The sequence below is a fragment of the Ambystoma mexicanum genome, chromosome 4q (assembly GCF_040938575.1).
Source record: "Ambystoma mexicanum isolate Mex_15411 chromosome 4q, UKY_AmexF1_1, whole genome shotgun sequence".
In the NCBI taxonomy this organism is placed as follows: domain Eukaryota; kingdom Metazoa; phylum Chordata; class Amphibia; order Caudata; family Ambystomatidae; genus Ambystoma; species Ambystoma mexicanum.
The window spans coordinates 66149857-66167510 of NC_090928.1; the positions used below are offsets into that span (position 1 = coordinate 66149857).

At 48.9% G+C, this 17654-nt stretch overlaps 1 protein-coding gene across 18 annotated transcripts in view; it reads left to right on the top strand.

Annotated features, from left to right (window-relative positions):
* PTPRK (protein tyrosine phosphatase receptor type K) overlaps positions 1 to 17654 on the top strand; it is a 1571968-nt gene that overhangs the window by 537948 nt on the left and 1016366 nt on the right. For all 18 annotated transcript variants that reach the window (XM_069607477.1, XM_069607481.1, XM_069607480.1 and 15 more), the window contains one exon: positions 13527 to 13642. In XM_069607477.1, coding sequence (XP_069463578.1) covers positions 13527 to 13642 — 116 coding nt within the window. The remainder of the gene's footprint in view (positions 1 to 13526; positions 13643 to 17654) is intronic.

Genomic DNA, 17654 nt, shown 5'->3' on the forward strand with positions numbered 1-17654 from the left:
CGCTTGGGTGTCATATAGGGGATATTAACAAAGAAGTGTAATAGCCTAGGTAGTGCCACCATTTTCAACAGTGCTACCCTCCCTACCATGGCCAGGGGGATCTTCGCCCAGAATCTCATGCTCTTATCCAAGTTTGCTACTGCCCTTTCAGTGTTGTGTATGTGTTCGTCTTCCACCCTGTGGTATACATTCACCCTCAGGTATCTAAAGGTACTGGTCTCCCAAGGTATCTAACACTGGCAGGTCCTCTCGCAGAGCCACGCTGTATCTGCCAAGGGTCAACAAACTGGATTGCAGGGGATTGACTGCAATCCCAGAGAGCGTCGCAAATCGCTCCATCACTTCCAGGATATATTGCACATTTTCATCTGGGTATCTTGGGTATAGCAGTATATCATTGGCATATAACGATATGAGGTGTGGTCCCCCCTTGTGCGGATTCCCACAGTTTCATATTGCTGTCTCAGGTATATCGCTAGGGGTTCCAATGCCAGGATGTACAGCATTGGGGACCAGGGACAGCCTTGTCTGGTGCCTCTGCTGAGCTGTCATCTATCCAAGCTGATCGCCCCTGTCTTGACTCTGGCTAACGGGGAGCTATACAACAATTTAAGCACCGCCGGCCCTATTCCATATTCTTTCAAAGCGGTTAGCAACCAAGGCCATCTGACAGAGTTAAAGACCTTCACCGCATCTAGCGAGGCTATAGCCACTTCCTGCGTGTCACCTTCTACTTGTTCTATAATGTGGTGGAGCCTCCTTAAATTGTCAGCTATGCTTCTGTGTGGTACGTATCCGGTTTGGTCTGGATATATGAGCTTGCCTATGACTTGTCGCAATCTGGTTGCCAGTACCGCCTTAAGAATCTTACTAACCTGATTCAACATGGAGAGCGGTCTGTAGGATCCACAGTCTGTACCGGGTTTGTTAGGCTAGAGGAGTGGGATAATAGCCTTTCCGAGGGATTCTGGCAATCTTCCCACTTCAATGCCTCATTTAGCATATCTAGCATTGGGGTGGGAGTACTTCTGCGCTATACATTTTATAGAATTCACTAGACAGTCCATCCCTCCCCGGGGCCTTACTGGTGGGCAGCTGCTTAACCACTGCTTCTAGCTCCTCTAGCGTAATCGGGGCATGCAAATTTTCTTTCCTCCGCGCTTATTTTGGGTAAGCCTATATCCTTTAATATTTCTGTGATCTCGCTCCTCTCCCCTTTTCCTGTGTCTTGGTACAGTTGTTGATAGAATTTAAAAAACCCTTCATTCACTCCCTCTTGGGTGTCTAGCGTTTGACCATCCTCCCCTTTTATCTCTCTAATAGCCGATCTGGGCGTTTCCTTTTTGTACAGCCATGCCAGCAGCCTCCCTGGCTTATCTCCAACCGTGTGTTTCTCTGTATATTTCTTATAATTTAGATTACATAATCTCTCCCAGAGTCCCCCACATTCCTGCTGCAGTTTACTTATGGCTTCAGCGCCCCCTTGGGAGTTGTCACCCTTCTTCATGGCCGTTTCGAGTTTCTCCTCTGCTTTTCTTAAGTCCCGAATTATATCTCCTTGCAGCCCTTTGGATTTCGGTATGGCTGACCCCGCACCACCACCACCACCACCACCTTAAAAGCCTCCCACAGGGTACCCGCTGTTCGTACACCACCAGTGTTTTTCTCAAAGTATTCGAAAATATCCTCCCTAAGATCCTCTCTGAATACCATATCTTTCAATGCTTCAACTCTGAGCCACCGTGTGGGGATCCTTGGTCTGGGAGGCAGGTATTGCCATGTTACTATCAATGGCGAGTGGTCTGAGAGGACCCTCGCTTTGCATTCTCCCTGAACCTTTTCCTCCTTAACCGCCGAAGATGCAAACACGTAATCCAGCCTGGTATATAGGTTTTGTGGGGCCGCATAATGTGAGTACTGTCTATCATGTGGGTGGCGTGACCTCCATATGTCCTCAAGGTGTAGTTCCCTTAGCAGGGTCTTCAAGGTTCTAGCAGCAGGGGTGGGTTTACTTTGCCTATCATCCGATCTATCCATCTCTGGGTCCAGCGTGCAGTTGAAGTCACCTCCCCATATAACTACCCCTCCTAGGTACTGGCTGACTTTACCATATAGGGTCTTAAAGTATGCCACAGTACCCTGGTTGGGTGCGTATGTGTAAATGATGCTCACCTCCTTATTTTCGATCAGCCCCCTTATTGCTACCATCCTCCAATATGTGCCCTCTGTGGACTGTATTAGCTGAAAGGGTACATGTGGCGCAATCCAGGTGGCCACGCCCCTGGCATATGTAGAGTAGGTTGCCCCAATGGTGGTTAGCTTCCATTTTCCCTGTATCATTTCCTGCTTGTCCCTTGTGAGGTGGGTTTCCTGAAGTAGGGCAATGTCTATTTTCTGGCTCTTCAGGTACATCATTACTTTATTGCTTTTTATATAACTATTGAGTCCCCTGACATTCCAGGTTACTATTTTGAGGTCCCCCCATTCTCAGCTGTAATCTGTTCCACCTCTAACCTCCATTGTCATTCGTATCACGCGCAGTAGCACGTGGGTGTATGCTCGTTCCCCTTCAAACTCCACAACAAACTCCACAACAAACTCCCCAACTACCCCCCCCAAACCCCTCCCTTCCCTGCCCCAACTGTTGCCCATAAGCTCGTTCCCTGACTGTTATGCTAACAAACCCCCCAACTCCCTTCCCGCCCCCAACCCAAGCTCCCCAACTTCTGCCAACCTTCCCCCTACCATCCCCGACCCCAACTGATGCCCAGCTCCATCCCTGGATCTCAGGCTACGCCACATCTAGCCTTTTCTTGGCACCTGCCCGCACTCTGGAAGCAGCAGGGGGGGATATCCCCCTACTGGTGATTCCACTATACTGACTACTGGGGATAAAGTCGTGTTTCCCCCTTTAACTCCTGTATTTCTGCTTATGGTATGCCACGTACATTTGACACTGCTCATATGTATGTTCTAGTCCAAAAAAGTCCCAATGAAGAGTTTGCTAAATGGTCCATATTGTACTTGGCTCACATGCCCAGTATACCCCTTCTAGTCTTCACCGCTACATCCGCATCTGTGCCAAAGTTAATGATTACATGCTGTACTTATCTCTCACTATATATATCCAACAAAATGGCTCTGGAAGAGACAAGGATGCGTCACTTCTGTCTCGCTCTCCTTCCGGCTTTCCGCTCCCAATGGGCAGTTATTCGCGTCCAGCCATGCAGATACTTCCTCCGGGGAGTCAAAAAAGAGGGCCTTGTTATTGTGTAGCACTTTCATCTTCGCTGGATACAATAGCATGTATCTAAAGCCTGCGTCCCGTACCTTTGTACCTGGAGTGTGTAGTTAGGGTATGCAGTGATGGTCGCGGAGGCCCTGCTTATCGTTACTCCTTTCTGGAAATGTTCCAAAACCTTTTCCCTGTCTTTATAATTCAGGTTTTTGGTGATGATTGGCCGCGGGTGGGGGGAGGGGCGCCTGGTGGTGGTCTCATGACCAAGGCTCAATGCAATCTCTCCACCGCAAACCCCCGACTGAGTGCCCCACCTTTTTTTCTTGCAACAACATACTTTCAACGTAATCCGTCGGGTCCGCACCCTCTACGTTGTCGGGGAGCCCTATAATGCGTACATTGTTTCTGTGCGCACACCCTTCCGCTTCTTCAGCTCTGTGTTCTAGATTCACACGCTGTCGCAATAGGTGCGCAATCTCCTTCGTGTTGGTCACGCAGGAGCTTGTGTTAGTACCCACCTCTTTCTCCAGACACCCTGTGCATTACGCCAGTGCCCAGACGTCTTGTCGCAAGAGGTTCACATCCATGTTTACTGCGTCAAGCTTAGATTCGAGTGAGGTGTTCAGTTCCGAGATGGGTGCATCTATCTTGAGCCCCCAAGATACCTTTAGTACATCTATGGCCTCCAGTATTTGTTAGTCATTCCGGCCAGTGGCTCCGGCTTCCTGTGCGAATAGCACCTTCGACTTGGCCCCTTCAATCATTGGCGATGCCTTGGCGAATTCCTCTATGGATGACTGTTTTCCTTTGGCTTTGAGCTGCTTGGATGTCATTCTCCAGTTCGTTAGGGGAAGTTATCTGGTGTGTCTATGGAGATGGACGCACCCCGTCCCCAGTGGGAGGGTAGTTCGGTGTCGGAGGCTTCTGCGTATTTTGCCCTTTGTAGGGTAATGTTCTCCGGTGCCTAGTGGTTGTGGGATCCCAGGTCACTGTCCAGGTGCCCGCAGGTGCCTTCACCTTTCATGTTACAGCCCTTGGAGTTATGGCTCTGTGTCTCTTCCTCTAGCGTTGCCTCTCCCCTCTGTGTGACTCACTCCAATTCCTTACTCCACTGGTCTGTGTGCTAGTTGGCTGTGCCACCAGGTTGCTTATTTGTTACTGAGAGTGTCTCATTCTTATTCACCACTCTTAGCAAGCTTTTGTGACTATGCTTCACTCCTTCCTAGTGATTTTCTGTAGTTTACAGGGTCTGTGTGCTTAACTTGTGTTTGCTCTCTATGGACCTGGCCTGCTTGCCTGTGTTGAGGGGAATCGTGTTCCCGTGACTCACGCGAGTACTACCTCCGCATAGATATCAGTTTCACATTAGCATTCTCTCCGGCTCTCCGCGCGATTCCATCCACACGGTAGCCATGTATCTTATAGGGCACCGGGGCACGTCTTCTTCCAGTCGCTTTCCCACTGAGTGTACGTTAATAACGGTCCCTTCTGTGAACCTCCAGGACCACGCTACAATATACTGTTATTGTAGCAGTGTGCTCCGCTCAGGCACCAAGACCCTCTGCTCACCCCAGTGTGCTAATGCCGCTCCTCGGCATACACGCTGCCCGCAATGCTTTCACTGATTTCTGGGTTTGTTCGGTATGCAACTTATCCTCCAGTCAGCTGCGCCTCATACCCCTGCTGGCTCTTAATCACATGGCCGCCTTAAACTGTGCTACCGTCACCTCCACTGCTCCTCTGTTTGCTTTCTGAGCCCCCTGGCTCCTCCGACAATTGAGGGGGCACACCGCTCCGGTTTCGTACGTTGCAGCGCCTGGCACCTCCTTTGTTCTCAGCCAGGTGCCATTTTGGGAGGCTCGCTTGCGGGGTCTCGCTGTCTTCTGAGGCTGTTTCCTTCTACAGCTGCTTGGAGTGTCGCGTTTACGGTCGCTGCATTCCCCTGGTATTCATGTATCTGTAGCTCTGAATCCACTTCTCTCTCCAGGTCTTTGATGCATATATCCGTAGGATCTCGGTCGGTTCCGCAGGAGCCTGCAGAAACCACGTCTTAGTCCATGGTCATGTAGCCACGCCCCCCTCTAGAAACCGTATCAGGGGAGAACACTGGAAAGGAGGAAGGGAAATGGGGAGGGAGGGCGGCTGCAGAGAGCCAGTTAGCAGATGGAGAAGGGGGAAGAGGAGAGGACGAGAGGGTGGATAGGATGTCCTATGAAATGAGAGGCAAGGGCCATGCAAAGGGCCTGGGAGGCGACAGAGGTAGAGACTGCAGCAGGGTTGGCCAGCTCCTTGCAGATTTGGGTTCGGCCGAATTGTTTGATGCCGCAGAGATGCAAGCTTGGATGTGGGCTCTCTTCTTAGTTCGTACAAGGAGCCGGTATTGCCTGTGGAGTAGTCGGCTGGCCAGTTTGTCAGAGGATGTACAAGAAGCCCTCCATTTCCTATCATCCACCCTATACTCGACTCGCGTTTTAAGGGTAGCGAAGTCTAATTCGTACCAAGAGTTGGACATGGCTTTGGATGTTCTTGCCCCGGTCATGAGGATCCGTTTGAAGCCCAGAGTATCGGAGATAGAAGAGTAGAGCGTGGAAAGGGCTGTGTCAGGATGTGAGTCAGGCAGAGTAGGAGAGGGAGAGAAAGTGGTGGAAAAAGCCTCAAATGACTCACGTTTCATGGGTCAGATGACCGAGAAGATAGGTGGCAGTGTTGAGTTTGCTTGGCCTGAGGGGTAGAGAGGGAGAGATGGGGGGGGGGGGAAGGGGAGGTAGGAGGGAGTGATCACTCCAGGAGAGAGGAGTGGTCAGAGGGATGGGGTGGGTCAGAGAAGATCAAAACATCCAGCGTGTGCCCTGCAGAGTGAGTCGGGCCAGAGAGGAGAATAGAAAGAGAGAATCACAGAGGTCACAAAAGAGTCCAGAGGGACAACAGGGAGCATCCAGATGGATATTGAGGTCACCAAGGAGGAGTTGAGTGGTTGAGACTGGGAGGGAGGAGGAGAGGTCCGCCCACTCAGAGGAAGGAGGTGATCTAACCAGGTTGCCAATAGATGGTAGCCACTGTAAGAGAGTGGCCAGGTGAGAGAGAGCCTGCAGAAAAGAAATTCGAAAGAGTAGGTGGTCTGCATAGGAATGACAGAGGCAGGAATCCACTCTGGGAAGATCAGGGCTGCACCCCCTCCGGACCGTGCAGATCTGGGTGTGGAAAGGATCTTGTAGCTGCCAGGGAGGAGAGTGTCAAAGCTTGTGACAGAGCTGGCCGTGAACCATGTCTTGGTGGGACTGAGGACAGAAGTCCAATTCTTCCAGGAGGCGGCAGATGTCAGAGGAGTGTTTGACTGCTGAGCGAGAGTTGAAATTGGCAATATGGAGAAGGTTGCCATCCTTGAAGGACTTCCGGGGAGGGGTACAGATCAGAGGTACGCCCTGCGGAGGTGTAGAAGATGTAGACGGAGCCCAAGGGGGAGAGAGGGGAAGGAGAGGAAGGAGGAGAGGGCAAGGTAGCCAACTAAGGGAGAGGGGGGGGGGACAGCAGGAGATGAAAGGAAATTAATGCGGCGTGGGAAGCATCTATCAAAGAGGAGGTTGGCCTGAGGGCCTTGGACCAAGACTGTTCCATTCAGGTAGACATTAATGATTACCGTAAAGGAGTCGATGAGGGCCAGGCGGGCCTCCCAGTGGGTGCCACCATTACTGGGAGAAGAGGAGAAAGAGAGCACAGAGACTGTATGAAGAGTCCCTAGATCTGGCAAGGGAACGACTAACAGGATGCCGATGACAGTCCCCTGGAGGAAGCACTGGTATAAGTGTCGGCGATATGGAGACCAGGGTTAGAGACCAAGATATCATTTTTGAACTTCTTCCTGCCAGACTTGGTGAGAAGGGAAGGATAGTCAATGGAGAAACATAGAGCCATGCGTGAGGTACAGAGAGGGGGTGGGGAGAGAAGGAGAAGGAGAGGGTCAGGATAGGACCAGCGTGGCAGAGTAGCACAATGCAGTAACTGAGCCAACCAAGTTCGAGAAAAAGCATGCAATACAACCACAAGGGCACAGCAAAATTCAAAACTCTGCTAAATTCAAAACACAGCTAAATTCAAATTGGTATCAGTAGGTGAAAACCCAGCTAAATTCAAATTGGTAGCAAAGACCACTTTTCTAATAGGAGGTAGCTTTATCATGTGGTTTTTCCTTAAATATGGGCTCTCTTAACTGTGTGGTCCTATGCTTTTCCCCACTGCTGATAGGATTAAGCTACTATACATTTGTGGGGATTTGTCCTCCCTTGGCTTCCACAGGATTCCCTCTAAGCCCACCACCCCCCTGCGACAGCCCTGTCCATGGAGCTCCAAATGTTCCCCCATCATCCTTTTGCTTGTGCAGCAATGTAGTAGGCTCTGAAGTGTGGTACTCCCACTCCCCCTCAGAAGATTGGATTTCTCATTAAGTTCGCCACTAGTCTCTGGGGTTAATTGTTCCAGAGGAATTGATTTGTCATTTTGCAGAGAGCTTTAAAGAAGGGCGCTGGGATGTGGATCAGGCGTGCTGTGAAAAAGTAGAGGAGTTGCAGTAACACTACCATTTTGAGGACATTGATACGCCCCATCCATGTTATAAATAGCAGACCCCAGTCTATTATTTTAGATCTAAGTTTTTCCAAGAGGGTGGATAGTTTGCCTGACACATCCCATCCACCGATTTAGTCCGCTTTACCCCTAGGTATGTTAGAGATGTCTACCCATCTATACTGGAAGGCCTTTATAAGGTTCTGCTCTGCTGCGGTTGAGGGAGTGAGGCTGAGTATCTCGGATTTGTTTGCATTCACTTTTAGTCCTGCCACTGCGCCAAAGTGGGTGTGTTCTTGGTTTACTGGCCTCAGGGAAGTCTATGGTTGTGTCACTGTCAGGAGCATGTTGTTTGCTCTTATGGATGCTAAGGTTTCTAGGTGTAGTGTATACAGTATGGGAGACAGCGGGCATCCCTGCTTCGTGCCTCTCCCAACGGGTACAGGGTCCGAAATGAGCCAGTTTGAGAGCCAGAGGAGCGAGTGTTGGTAATTGGCTCTAACTCTGCTCATGAAGTTGGGCCGAAGCCCATCTTGGTCATCCATGGCAAAGAGGAATCCCCACTCCACCCAGTCAAATGCTGTCTCTGCATCCACTGCTAGGAGGAGAGCGGGGATTCCTCTGATTTGGGCTTTCTCAACTAGATATGCTATTCTCCTAACGTTGTCACTGGTATGTCTTCCTTTAATGAAGCCGGACTGGTCGGCCTGGACTATCCTGTGGAGGATCCTTTCAAGCCTGGTAGCTAAGAGTTTCGTGTGAATTATTGCATCTACATTAATTAATGCGATGGGGCATTCAGTTGGGTCTTTGCCTTTTTTGGGGAATTAGTAGCACCTTGGCCCCTTTTTATGGATTTAGGTAGGTTTTTGGAGGATCCGATGTGGTCAAATAAGTTCGTAAGGATGGGAATTAGTTTCTTTGTGGGTTTTATAGCACTCCGCCACAAAACCATCGAGGCCCGGTGAATTTATTAATTGGTAATGAAGGTATTGCTGCCCTAACCTCGTCCTTTGTGATTTCTCCTTCTAGTTCTTCCCTCTCTTCGCCCGAGATTTGTAGCAGGTCGATTTTTGTTTAGGTAGGCTTCCTGGCGTGCAGGTGATGGGTGTTCTGAACTGTATAGCTTAGCATAGAACTGTACAAACTGTCTTCATTTTTAGTGCTTGGCGGCCCTCCATTGCGCATAATTTGTAGTATTGTTTTCTTTTTCTTCCTTTTTAAGCATTTTGGCTAGGAGATGGTCTGATTTATTAGCTTTGATGTAGTACTTTTGTTTAAGGTGCAGTAGATTGCGCTCCGCCGCTCTGGTGTGTCTGAGGTCTAATTGTCCTCGGATCATCCTGTATTCTTTTTATGGACGAGGTCTGCCTTGTGCCCATGTGTGCCATTATATCTTTTAGTTTCTCCTCTAAGTGAGCTTCTTCCAGCCTCAGTTCTCTTTCGTCTAGTATTTACTGCTATAATCCTACCTCTTGTTTCTTTAGGGCATCCCACCAGGTCTGCGGAGTGGTGTCCCCACTCTAGTTATTCTCAGCGAAGGCCTCAATTTCTTCTGCTATGTCCCGGACCAGTGTTATGTCTTTGAAGAGCGGCGCTGGGTAGCACCTCTTCCACAGGATGGGTGGGGGCTTCAGTTTCTTACTAAGGATAGGGTCAATGGAGCGTGGTTTGAGGTTGTGATCGCCCCCAGTGTCAGGTAAATTGCCTTAACCAGTAGTGGTCTGGAGAGCCATGTGTAATCTATCAATGAGTGTGCGTGAGAGTAAAAGTTGTAACCCTCCCTGTCTCCATACATCTCCCTCCATGCATCCATTAAAGCCAGGCCCTGGAGTTTTAGCTTGAGGTCCCTTGAGGGTCGCCGAAAGTGGACCCTGGGGGAACGTGCTTCTGTCCTTGGTGGCATCCCAGGCAAAGTTTATGTCCCCTGTTAGTATGATGGGCGATTCTGTAATCGGGTGAGGGCATTTTGGATGTATGTGTCTTGGCCTGTTTTCGGAGCGTAAATTGTTGCCACTGTGTAGGCCTCTTCCCTCCACCCCCCAGTGCTACCGCTAGGTATTTACCCTGGGTGTAGCTGTCCTTCCCCTTTACTGCCAGGTCCAGTCCGTCCTTTAGAGCTAGCAGTACGCCCCCTTTTTTGCAGGATTGCGTGACTTGAAAGATTCTCTTATAGCCCTACATCTTTATCCTTTGTGTGTTCCGAGTTTGGATGTGTTTCTCTTGTAGTGTGTATATGCAGTTGCTCCCTCCTCTGGAATCTTTCCCCCTTTTTTCTTTTGATAAGTGAGTTTAGCCCATTGACGTTTAACAACGAGACCCTTAGATAATCAACGTTGGCCATTCTCGTTTCCGCGGGTAGGGGTCGTCTGCCTCGGTCCCCTCTTGGCATCGAAGGTGCCCTTTTGGGCCTTCTTTGGTGCTTATCGTAACTTTCTTCCTCCCATGTCAACAACCCCCAGAGGTTCTTTCACCCCTTCCCAGCCCTCCCCCTTCTGGGTGGGTTCAACTGGCACTCTTCTCCCCCCCCCCCCCCCTCCCCTCCGGGTTCTTGTCGGTCGGTGGGCTTCTGGAGGCATTTTGGTTTCCTCCCTTCTTTGCCCTTTTGGACTTCACTGTAGACCATTCCCATGGCCTTCCGGGCGTCGAGTTCATTGGTGGTTGGGGGAAACGATGTTTGCACTTCGTCCTCTATTCCGATTAAGGTAGCCCCCTGCTCACAAGTCGTTACCTTGTGCTGCTTTCCTTGCCAATAAAAGCTGCGCCCGAATGGGTGTGACCATCTGTATCGGACTTGATGGTACCTCGGGTGCGCCAGGACTTGGGACATACACCTTCTTTTGTTGAGCATTTTTTGTGATAAATCTTGGTATAGGTATATTTCCACCCCATTGTAGGTGATTTGGTTTGCTTTTCTGGCTTTGGCTAAGATCCATTCCTTGGGCGTGTAGCTATGGAATGCCACCAGGATATGTCTCGGTCTCGCCCCCGGTTCCTGTCGAGCCGGGTCCACCTTGTGGATTCTGTCAAATTGGATCTCCTCGGCTGCTTCCGTCTCCAGCAGATCCCCAAAGATGCTCTTCAGTACCTGAAGTAGGGCATGATCCTGCGTTTCTTCAGGTAGACATTTGACCCGAAGGTTGGTTCTCCTGGACCTGTTCTCCAGGCCTTCGGTCTGCAGCTTGAGGTTGCGGGTGGTCACTGCGAGGGTTTCCAAAAGGGTGTCTGCTTTCCTTGCGTCTTCTGTCAGTTCTTGGATGGCCCTCTAGTTAGTGTCCATTCTCTCCTCAATTTTGTTAATGTCCCTTCTTGTTTCCTGTATTCCTTCGGCCAGATCTCTCAACATGTCCATTTGTTTTTGGCCTGATGTGGTGATTTTGTCTACTATCTAGGAGGCGTTTGAGTGAGGCGTGTCACCGGTCTCTCGTGGTCTTCCTGCGAGGAGGCCATTGCTGTGTCCATGGCGCAGTCACTAGTGGTGTGACCCCCCTGGTGGATCCGCTTCCCTGGCCCATATCTGTGCCAGGGTTCCATCATGTGGTTTTTTAAGGTTTTTGATGGAGGACAGAGTCTCCTTGTTTCTGGACATCACCGGGCCTTCTTGTCGGAGGTCGGGTCTGTGGATTGTCCCTTATAACCCCGGTGTGATCCGGGGTCGGTGATGACCTCAGGCGTGTTCCTCCAGGTGTTTCATGTTGCTTTCTGCCCCTTATCGCTGCTGGCGTCCCCCCGCTGGGTTCCAATAGCGGAGTGTAGAGGGTCTGGTTTTGCAGTGCTGCCCGTTTTCCCCACTGGGGTCACCGGAAGGCACTGCACATTCTGACCTGCCTTTGGGGCGGCACCCGTGCTAGGGTTTGGGGTCTCGCCCTTCCCTTTGGGCTGAAATCATTTGTAGTTCCTCTGGTGGTAAATAATGGGTGCACTCCCCACTGCGTTGCTGTGGAACACTGTAATTTGGGTTGCTTAGTTTGCTGTTGTATGGGGTCGGATCCCCTTTTAGAGTTTGATGACCTTCAGTATTGTGTAGCCCTTTGTCTGAAGCACCCGAGAGGTGTCCTGGTCAGAGTGGGGCTTGCTCCCTATATTATGTCACACTGCCTGAGCCAGGAGTGTTGGGTAAAATGCCTTGATCTGCGGCGGAGGATTCCCGGCCTGTATTGTGCAGCTCGGGCCCTCTGTCGCACTCTGTTACTCTGCGGGCTTGCAGTGTTTCCTCCGATGTAGCCAGGAAGTGGGGGTCTTATATGGGCTGATCCCTCAGGCCTACGGGCCGTGATAGTCCCATTGGGCCTCTGACAGTTGCCGAACAGCAGGAATGGGTTGGTCAGCTTTTATGGTAGCCGGCCTTCCTGGGAGTGCTGCGTGGCACTCTGGGCCACGCCCGGGTGCCCCCATTCCACTTCTGTTGTCTTGCGGGGTGCCCAGTCCGACATCTGTCCCATGGGTTCAATTGGTGCACCCTTGCTTTTCAGGGTGTCCGAGGAACCCCACAGCTCTTCTGCCTGGAGACCACGCTTCTGTGGTCTCACTTCGGAGGTTCCCTGCCCCACGGGCGGGCTGCTTCACTCTACTGCGGAGGCCTTCAAGGAGGCGTGAAATGGTGTGCGGACAGGCCCCTCCGCTGCAGTCTTAGGAAGCCCTCTTGGTGGGGGAGGGCCGGCCCTGGGTCTGCTGGCCGCGCTCAGGGGAGGTGGGATCTTCCATGTCCTTTCTCCTTTTTGGGGCTGCTTCTCCTCCGCCAGCGGGGCTCCCGTGGTGGTCCTCGCACAGTATATGGATGTGCGGTGCGGCTCCGGCACTGCGCAATGCTGGGCTCTGCGCCGGCGCTGCTGTGGTGGATGGGGTAGAGGTCTCACGGGCCTGCTTGTGCTGCATATCTTGCTGAGTAGGACATCGGGGGGGGTGGGTTAAATGCTGTTGTCCCCAGGGTCGCACCTAGTCCCGTTGCAGTAGTTAATAGGCTGTTGCTCCTGGGGAGGGCTTAAACGGCAGGTATTGTGCTTTTTTTACAGCTGCAGTCGGGAGCTCGGGGGTCGCGGTGCTCACTTGTGCACCGCCATCTTGGAATCCGACTTGCCAATCTTAAACAAGCTAAGACTAGTAAAATCCCTAAGCTCAGTTCTTAAATTTGCTGTATGTTATGCTGGATATGAAGGACTATATACTGGCATTTATCCCGATCTACATATAAATATCCAATTCACCACAGAATTCATGAGCTTGAAGTGCACTAGCATACCTTTGCACATTCATGTATAACAACCCCTGGAAATATGCCTTTTGACTAATAAACTTTAAAACTACTCCTGAAATGCCAATGGTACCAAAGTCTCTTTTGTGTACATGTGGTTGATTATATATTAAATATAAAAGTTACTTGAAAATGTTTGCCACATTTTGGGCAATTATTGCTCTGCAATTCATTCTTTCATGCATTCTCATTCTGAATGAGTAATGGTCATCATGCGCACTGATATTTGCCCATTGCTATCATGAAACATTCTTACTCCGCTACATCCCTCACCCGAGTGCTGCTTGTAGCATCTTCTTTCTTTTTTCCATTCTCCCATCTTGACTCGCTTGCTTTCTTTTCTCCAGAATAAGGTCTGGATACCTCGGGTGGGGGCACAGTACTCATTTTCATGAGCAAGCCTAGTACTATTGTGGTGATTTGGTGCGGTATGAAAGCATATGCACATAACATAAACCTATTTTGTTTTCTCCTCAGATAAATCACCACATTTCTTAAGATTGGGCGATGTTGAGGTAAACGCGGGGCAGAATGCTACATTTCAATGCATTGCCACAGGAAGGGATGCTTTGAACAACAAGCTTTGGCTGCAGGTAAGATAATGTATGAGGTTTAAGCAGCAATGTCTTCTGGAAAGAATCAAGTCCTGTGTTGATTCCATTTTTTCTTTTGTAAGACTATTGGAAAAAGAGAGGGGAACATGTGCGTTCAGTATGTCTCACACTGGAAAAACAATCTGTTGGATCGGATAATTGGATGTCGGGGACAAAGATTGCACTTGTATGAATACATAAACAAAACTAAAGAGTGATGGCTGCAAGGTTTCGAATGACTTTTAACTGCGGGCAGTGCTCTGGGCAACCACCAGACCATTGATTTTCATCCTGGTAAGCCATTACAGAAGGGGAAAGGACATATGTAAATCATGGTTTATGCCACCCTAAAATGGCAATCCAGTCGGAACTGCTAGGTCACATCACTTCTGCACAAGACAACAAACAGAAAATGGTGCCCTGGAAGGTTGCCCAATGCAATGGCAATGGTTTAGATTAATTCAAAAACTTCCAGAAATCGCCTTTCTGTTTTGAATACATGTACAATGTTATGTACAGTAAATGCCGCCCCTCTCACTCCTTATAGAAAATTTCACAACCTCACTTTTAAAAAGAAAATCTTTACACCCGTTCTGCACTTTATAGTGATGTATTGTAATACGTTTTCTGAATTTTTCAATGCGCTGGACACCGTGACTCAGCCTTGCTTGGCACAGCCATATTCTCTTAACGGGCAGTGAGGCCTGTTCGTTATCACTGTTCTTGCAGCACAGAGCATAACACACTCTCCTGCTGTTGATGCGTGCGGCCACAAGACCTCGACCATCTCAACGCAATCATTTGTCACCATGTAAATGCAGAAGACCCTCCAACAGAGCGAATCTCGGTTTAGTATATACATTTTTTTCGCTCAAAGAAACAAAGCAGTAGACACTACGTTTTAGTATTTGTATTAACATTTTTATTACAAAGCGCTGATTTCCAGTTATTAAAGAGCTCTGAGTAGAGATGAGTTATGTCCGCCTTAACTGGTCATGGGTGAAACATGAGATCCATTTCCATACTATTTCAGTGTCTGATGTTGTTGAAATCAATTGCTTTTGGCAAGCAGCCTCTGTCAAATGATGTAAAATCTTGTTTGGTCTTGTGAGTTGAGTTGACTGCCCATCTTACTGCATGAGGGGTGGTTGAGCCTTTAGGGACAGTGCTAATCTGGCCGCTACCCAATTTGTCTCAGTACATTTTAGATATCCTGACACTTTCACTAGTTTTCTTTGAGGTAGGGAAACCCCCTTTTAGTTTTAGGGATAAAGAGGCATTTTTCCAACCCTTTCTTGATCAATAAAAGTTTCTGCCCAAACATATCCCACCATTTTGTCTGAGCCTTACTTCTGCACCTTTACACTGCCCTGGGACATTTGAGGGTGAAAATAGCTAATCACAGAAGAAAATCCAGAACCTGAAATGGGCTAGCTTGTAGTGACAAAAACCCTTCACAGTACACAAAATTAACACAAATTCCCAATAGTGTTGGTTTGATTGCCTAGTAGGTTTGCTTGCTTCCTTCTTATTGGTAGAACTGGATATTGAGTTTGCTAACGATCTGTCCAAGGGATTCAACATATAGCTTGAAGTGGAGTGCAAACCCATATTTGACTGGGACAGGGTCTAAACGATAAGGGGGCATGGCGACAGTGTGTTTGGTCAGTGAGGAAGGAGGCAAATCAGTTGAATATGGGCCAGAGAGTTGGCTAGGTTATCTAGTGTGGTCGATGGCATAATGGTGTTGATGTTAATGAGGTTGTTTGTCGCTACCCAACTGCAACAACACATTACTACAAAGCATTCCATGATTCTGGGAGGATAGTGATAGGGCATTAGTTTGAGGGGTGTGGGGTTTGACGGATGGTTTTTAACAGAGGGGTGAGATTTGTTGAGTGCGTTTTGTGTGCATAGGGGATACTACAATGCGAGAGGCAGCAGTTGATGTTGCGTCAGTTAGGAGCGAGGGTGGTGATGCAATTTAATGTGGCTTGAGGTGGGAATGCATCATCCAGGAAGTGTGCAGATTTCGTTTTTGCATTGAGGAGTTTGTGATGATGGAGTGGAAGGTCTCCAATGATTTGGAATGTTTGGGAGTGGGAAGTGGAAGAGGAAAGGGGAGAGGCTTACCTGATGTGTATTTTGGAGTTGAAGTAGTCAATGGGGGGGGGAGGAGGGGGGGGCTGCATATTGCAGTGGATGGGGATGCAGAATGTGTGTAATGGTGGGTGGCTTTGGCATTGTGTGGCTGTTTTGGAGGCTGTATATGGTTTGGCCTTGGCACAATTGTTTTCGACCAAATTGACCGTGGTCAATTAAGCAGCAGAGCTAATTTTGCCGCGGCCAAATCTGCCCAAATTAAAACCCCTTTTTTTTAGATCTTGAGGAACTTTTTTTGTGAAGATATCTTGTGTTTGTACCTGCGCGACTTGTATTATTTATTCTTTGTATTATTTATTCTTTGTAATTGTCACACTTTCTTTGTGTATTTGTAGTTCTTTCTGTGTTAGCCAATTGTTTGTCGCATGGGTGAAGGCCACGACGGGGACAATGAGTCACTCAACTCTGTCTGTAAATAGTATGAGAAGTGAGCTTGTGCCCGCACCTTCCTGCGCCAAGATAGATCAGTAACAACAATGAAACAGCCGTTGTTTCCTCATGTGCAATTTTAATTAGTTTAGTTTGTTCTGTTTCTTAGCCCCTTGTGGATGACGCATGTTTCGGTGTGTATCCTGCGCCTTTTTCAAATCCAGGCTAGTCCTTTATATGATGTTGTGGGAACCCAACGCTTTGGAGCGTCAGCACTGGAATTTTGAGGTGGGATTGAACCCAGAAATTGTTTAGCCACTGGACAATATAAACATTGTACCTTTAAGGGGAAACCACAGCATCATATAAAGGACTAGCCTGGATTTGAAAAAGGCGCAGTATATATGCCGAAACACTCGTCATCTATAAGGGGCTAAGAAACAGAACAAACTAATCTAATTAAAATTGCACTTGAGAAACAACGGCTGTTTCATTGTTGTTACTGATCTATCTTGGCGCAGGAAGGTGCGGGCACAAGCTTACTTCTCATACAAATTAAAACTCCCACCCATCCCCTACTTAACTTTTTGCCGTCTGTTCATCTTGTAACCCTACAGCATCGGATCCGTCCCTCCTGCGCGAGTCGGATCCGAAGCCTCAGGTTCCACTTTCTTTTTGCCTCATCCCCCGCCTCCAAAGCTCTGGAATCGGCAGACACCCCTGCTACCCCCAATAGCCAACACTACCAAACATGAAGTGCGTGGGACAATTTGGCTAATACTGTTTTGGAGTTGTTGTGGCAGTGTCTGAGGGGTGTCCGGGATGAGGGGGCATGGGTTATTTTGCCAAACTCTTTCTAGGCATCTGCTGTTAGAGAGAATGGAATGGAACTATTGAACCAATGTTTGTGGTGGTGGTTGTGGGGTTTTTGTATTTTGAGGGGGTGTAATTTTGTCAAGTGCCTATGTGGTGATGTTTTATTTGATGAGTAGAATGGAGGGATGTGCGTGCAGAGGAGGTGAATGAAATGGTATGAGTAAGGCTATGTCTGTAATGTGTATGGTTTGTGTGCCTTGGGGCAAGGGGGCGGGGTGTGGCAGGTGGGAGGAGAGGGATATCTTGTGTGGTACAGATTTGATTTTCCATGGAGACGATTTCTTTCTTGAAATCGAAAGGTCCAGGGTATTTGCATGTGTTCAGCAGGTGATGCATTGTGAGAGATCATAGCAGTGAGTTGAGCAAGGATAGTGTTCCTTATGGGATTGGTGTATGGATGGGCACTAATGGAATTAAAGTTGCCAAGATAGGTATTGATGCAGGGAAAGGTGAGGCTGTTAGATGTGAATTCAGTGTAGAAGTTGGGACTGTATGTTGGGGGAGTGGTAAATGGGGTGGATAAGGAAGGAAGGAAGGGAGTGGGTGTGATGGGGGAGGCAGGTGAGAGTAATGCCACACACTCCCCATACAGTTCCTTTGAAGC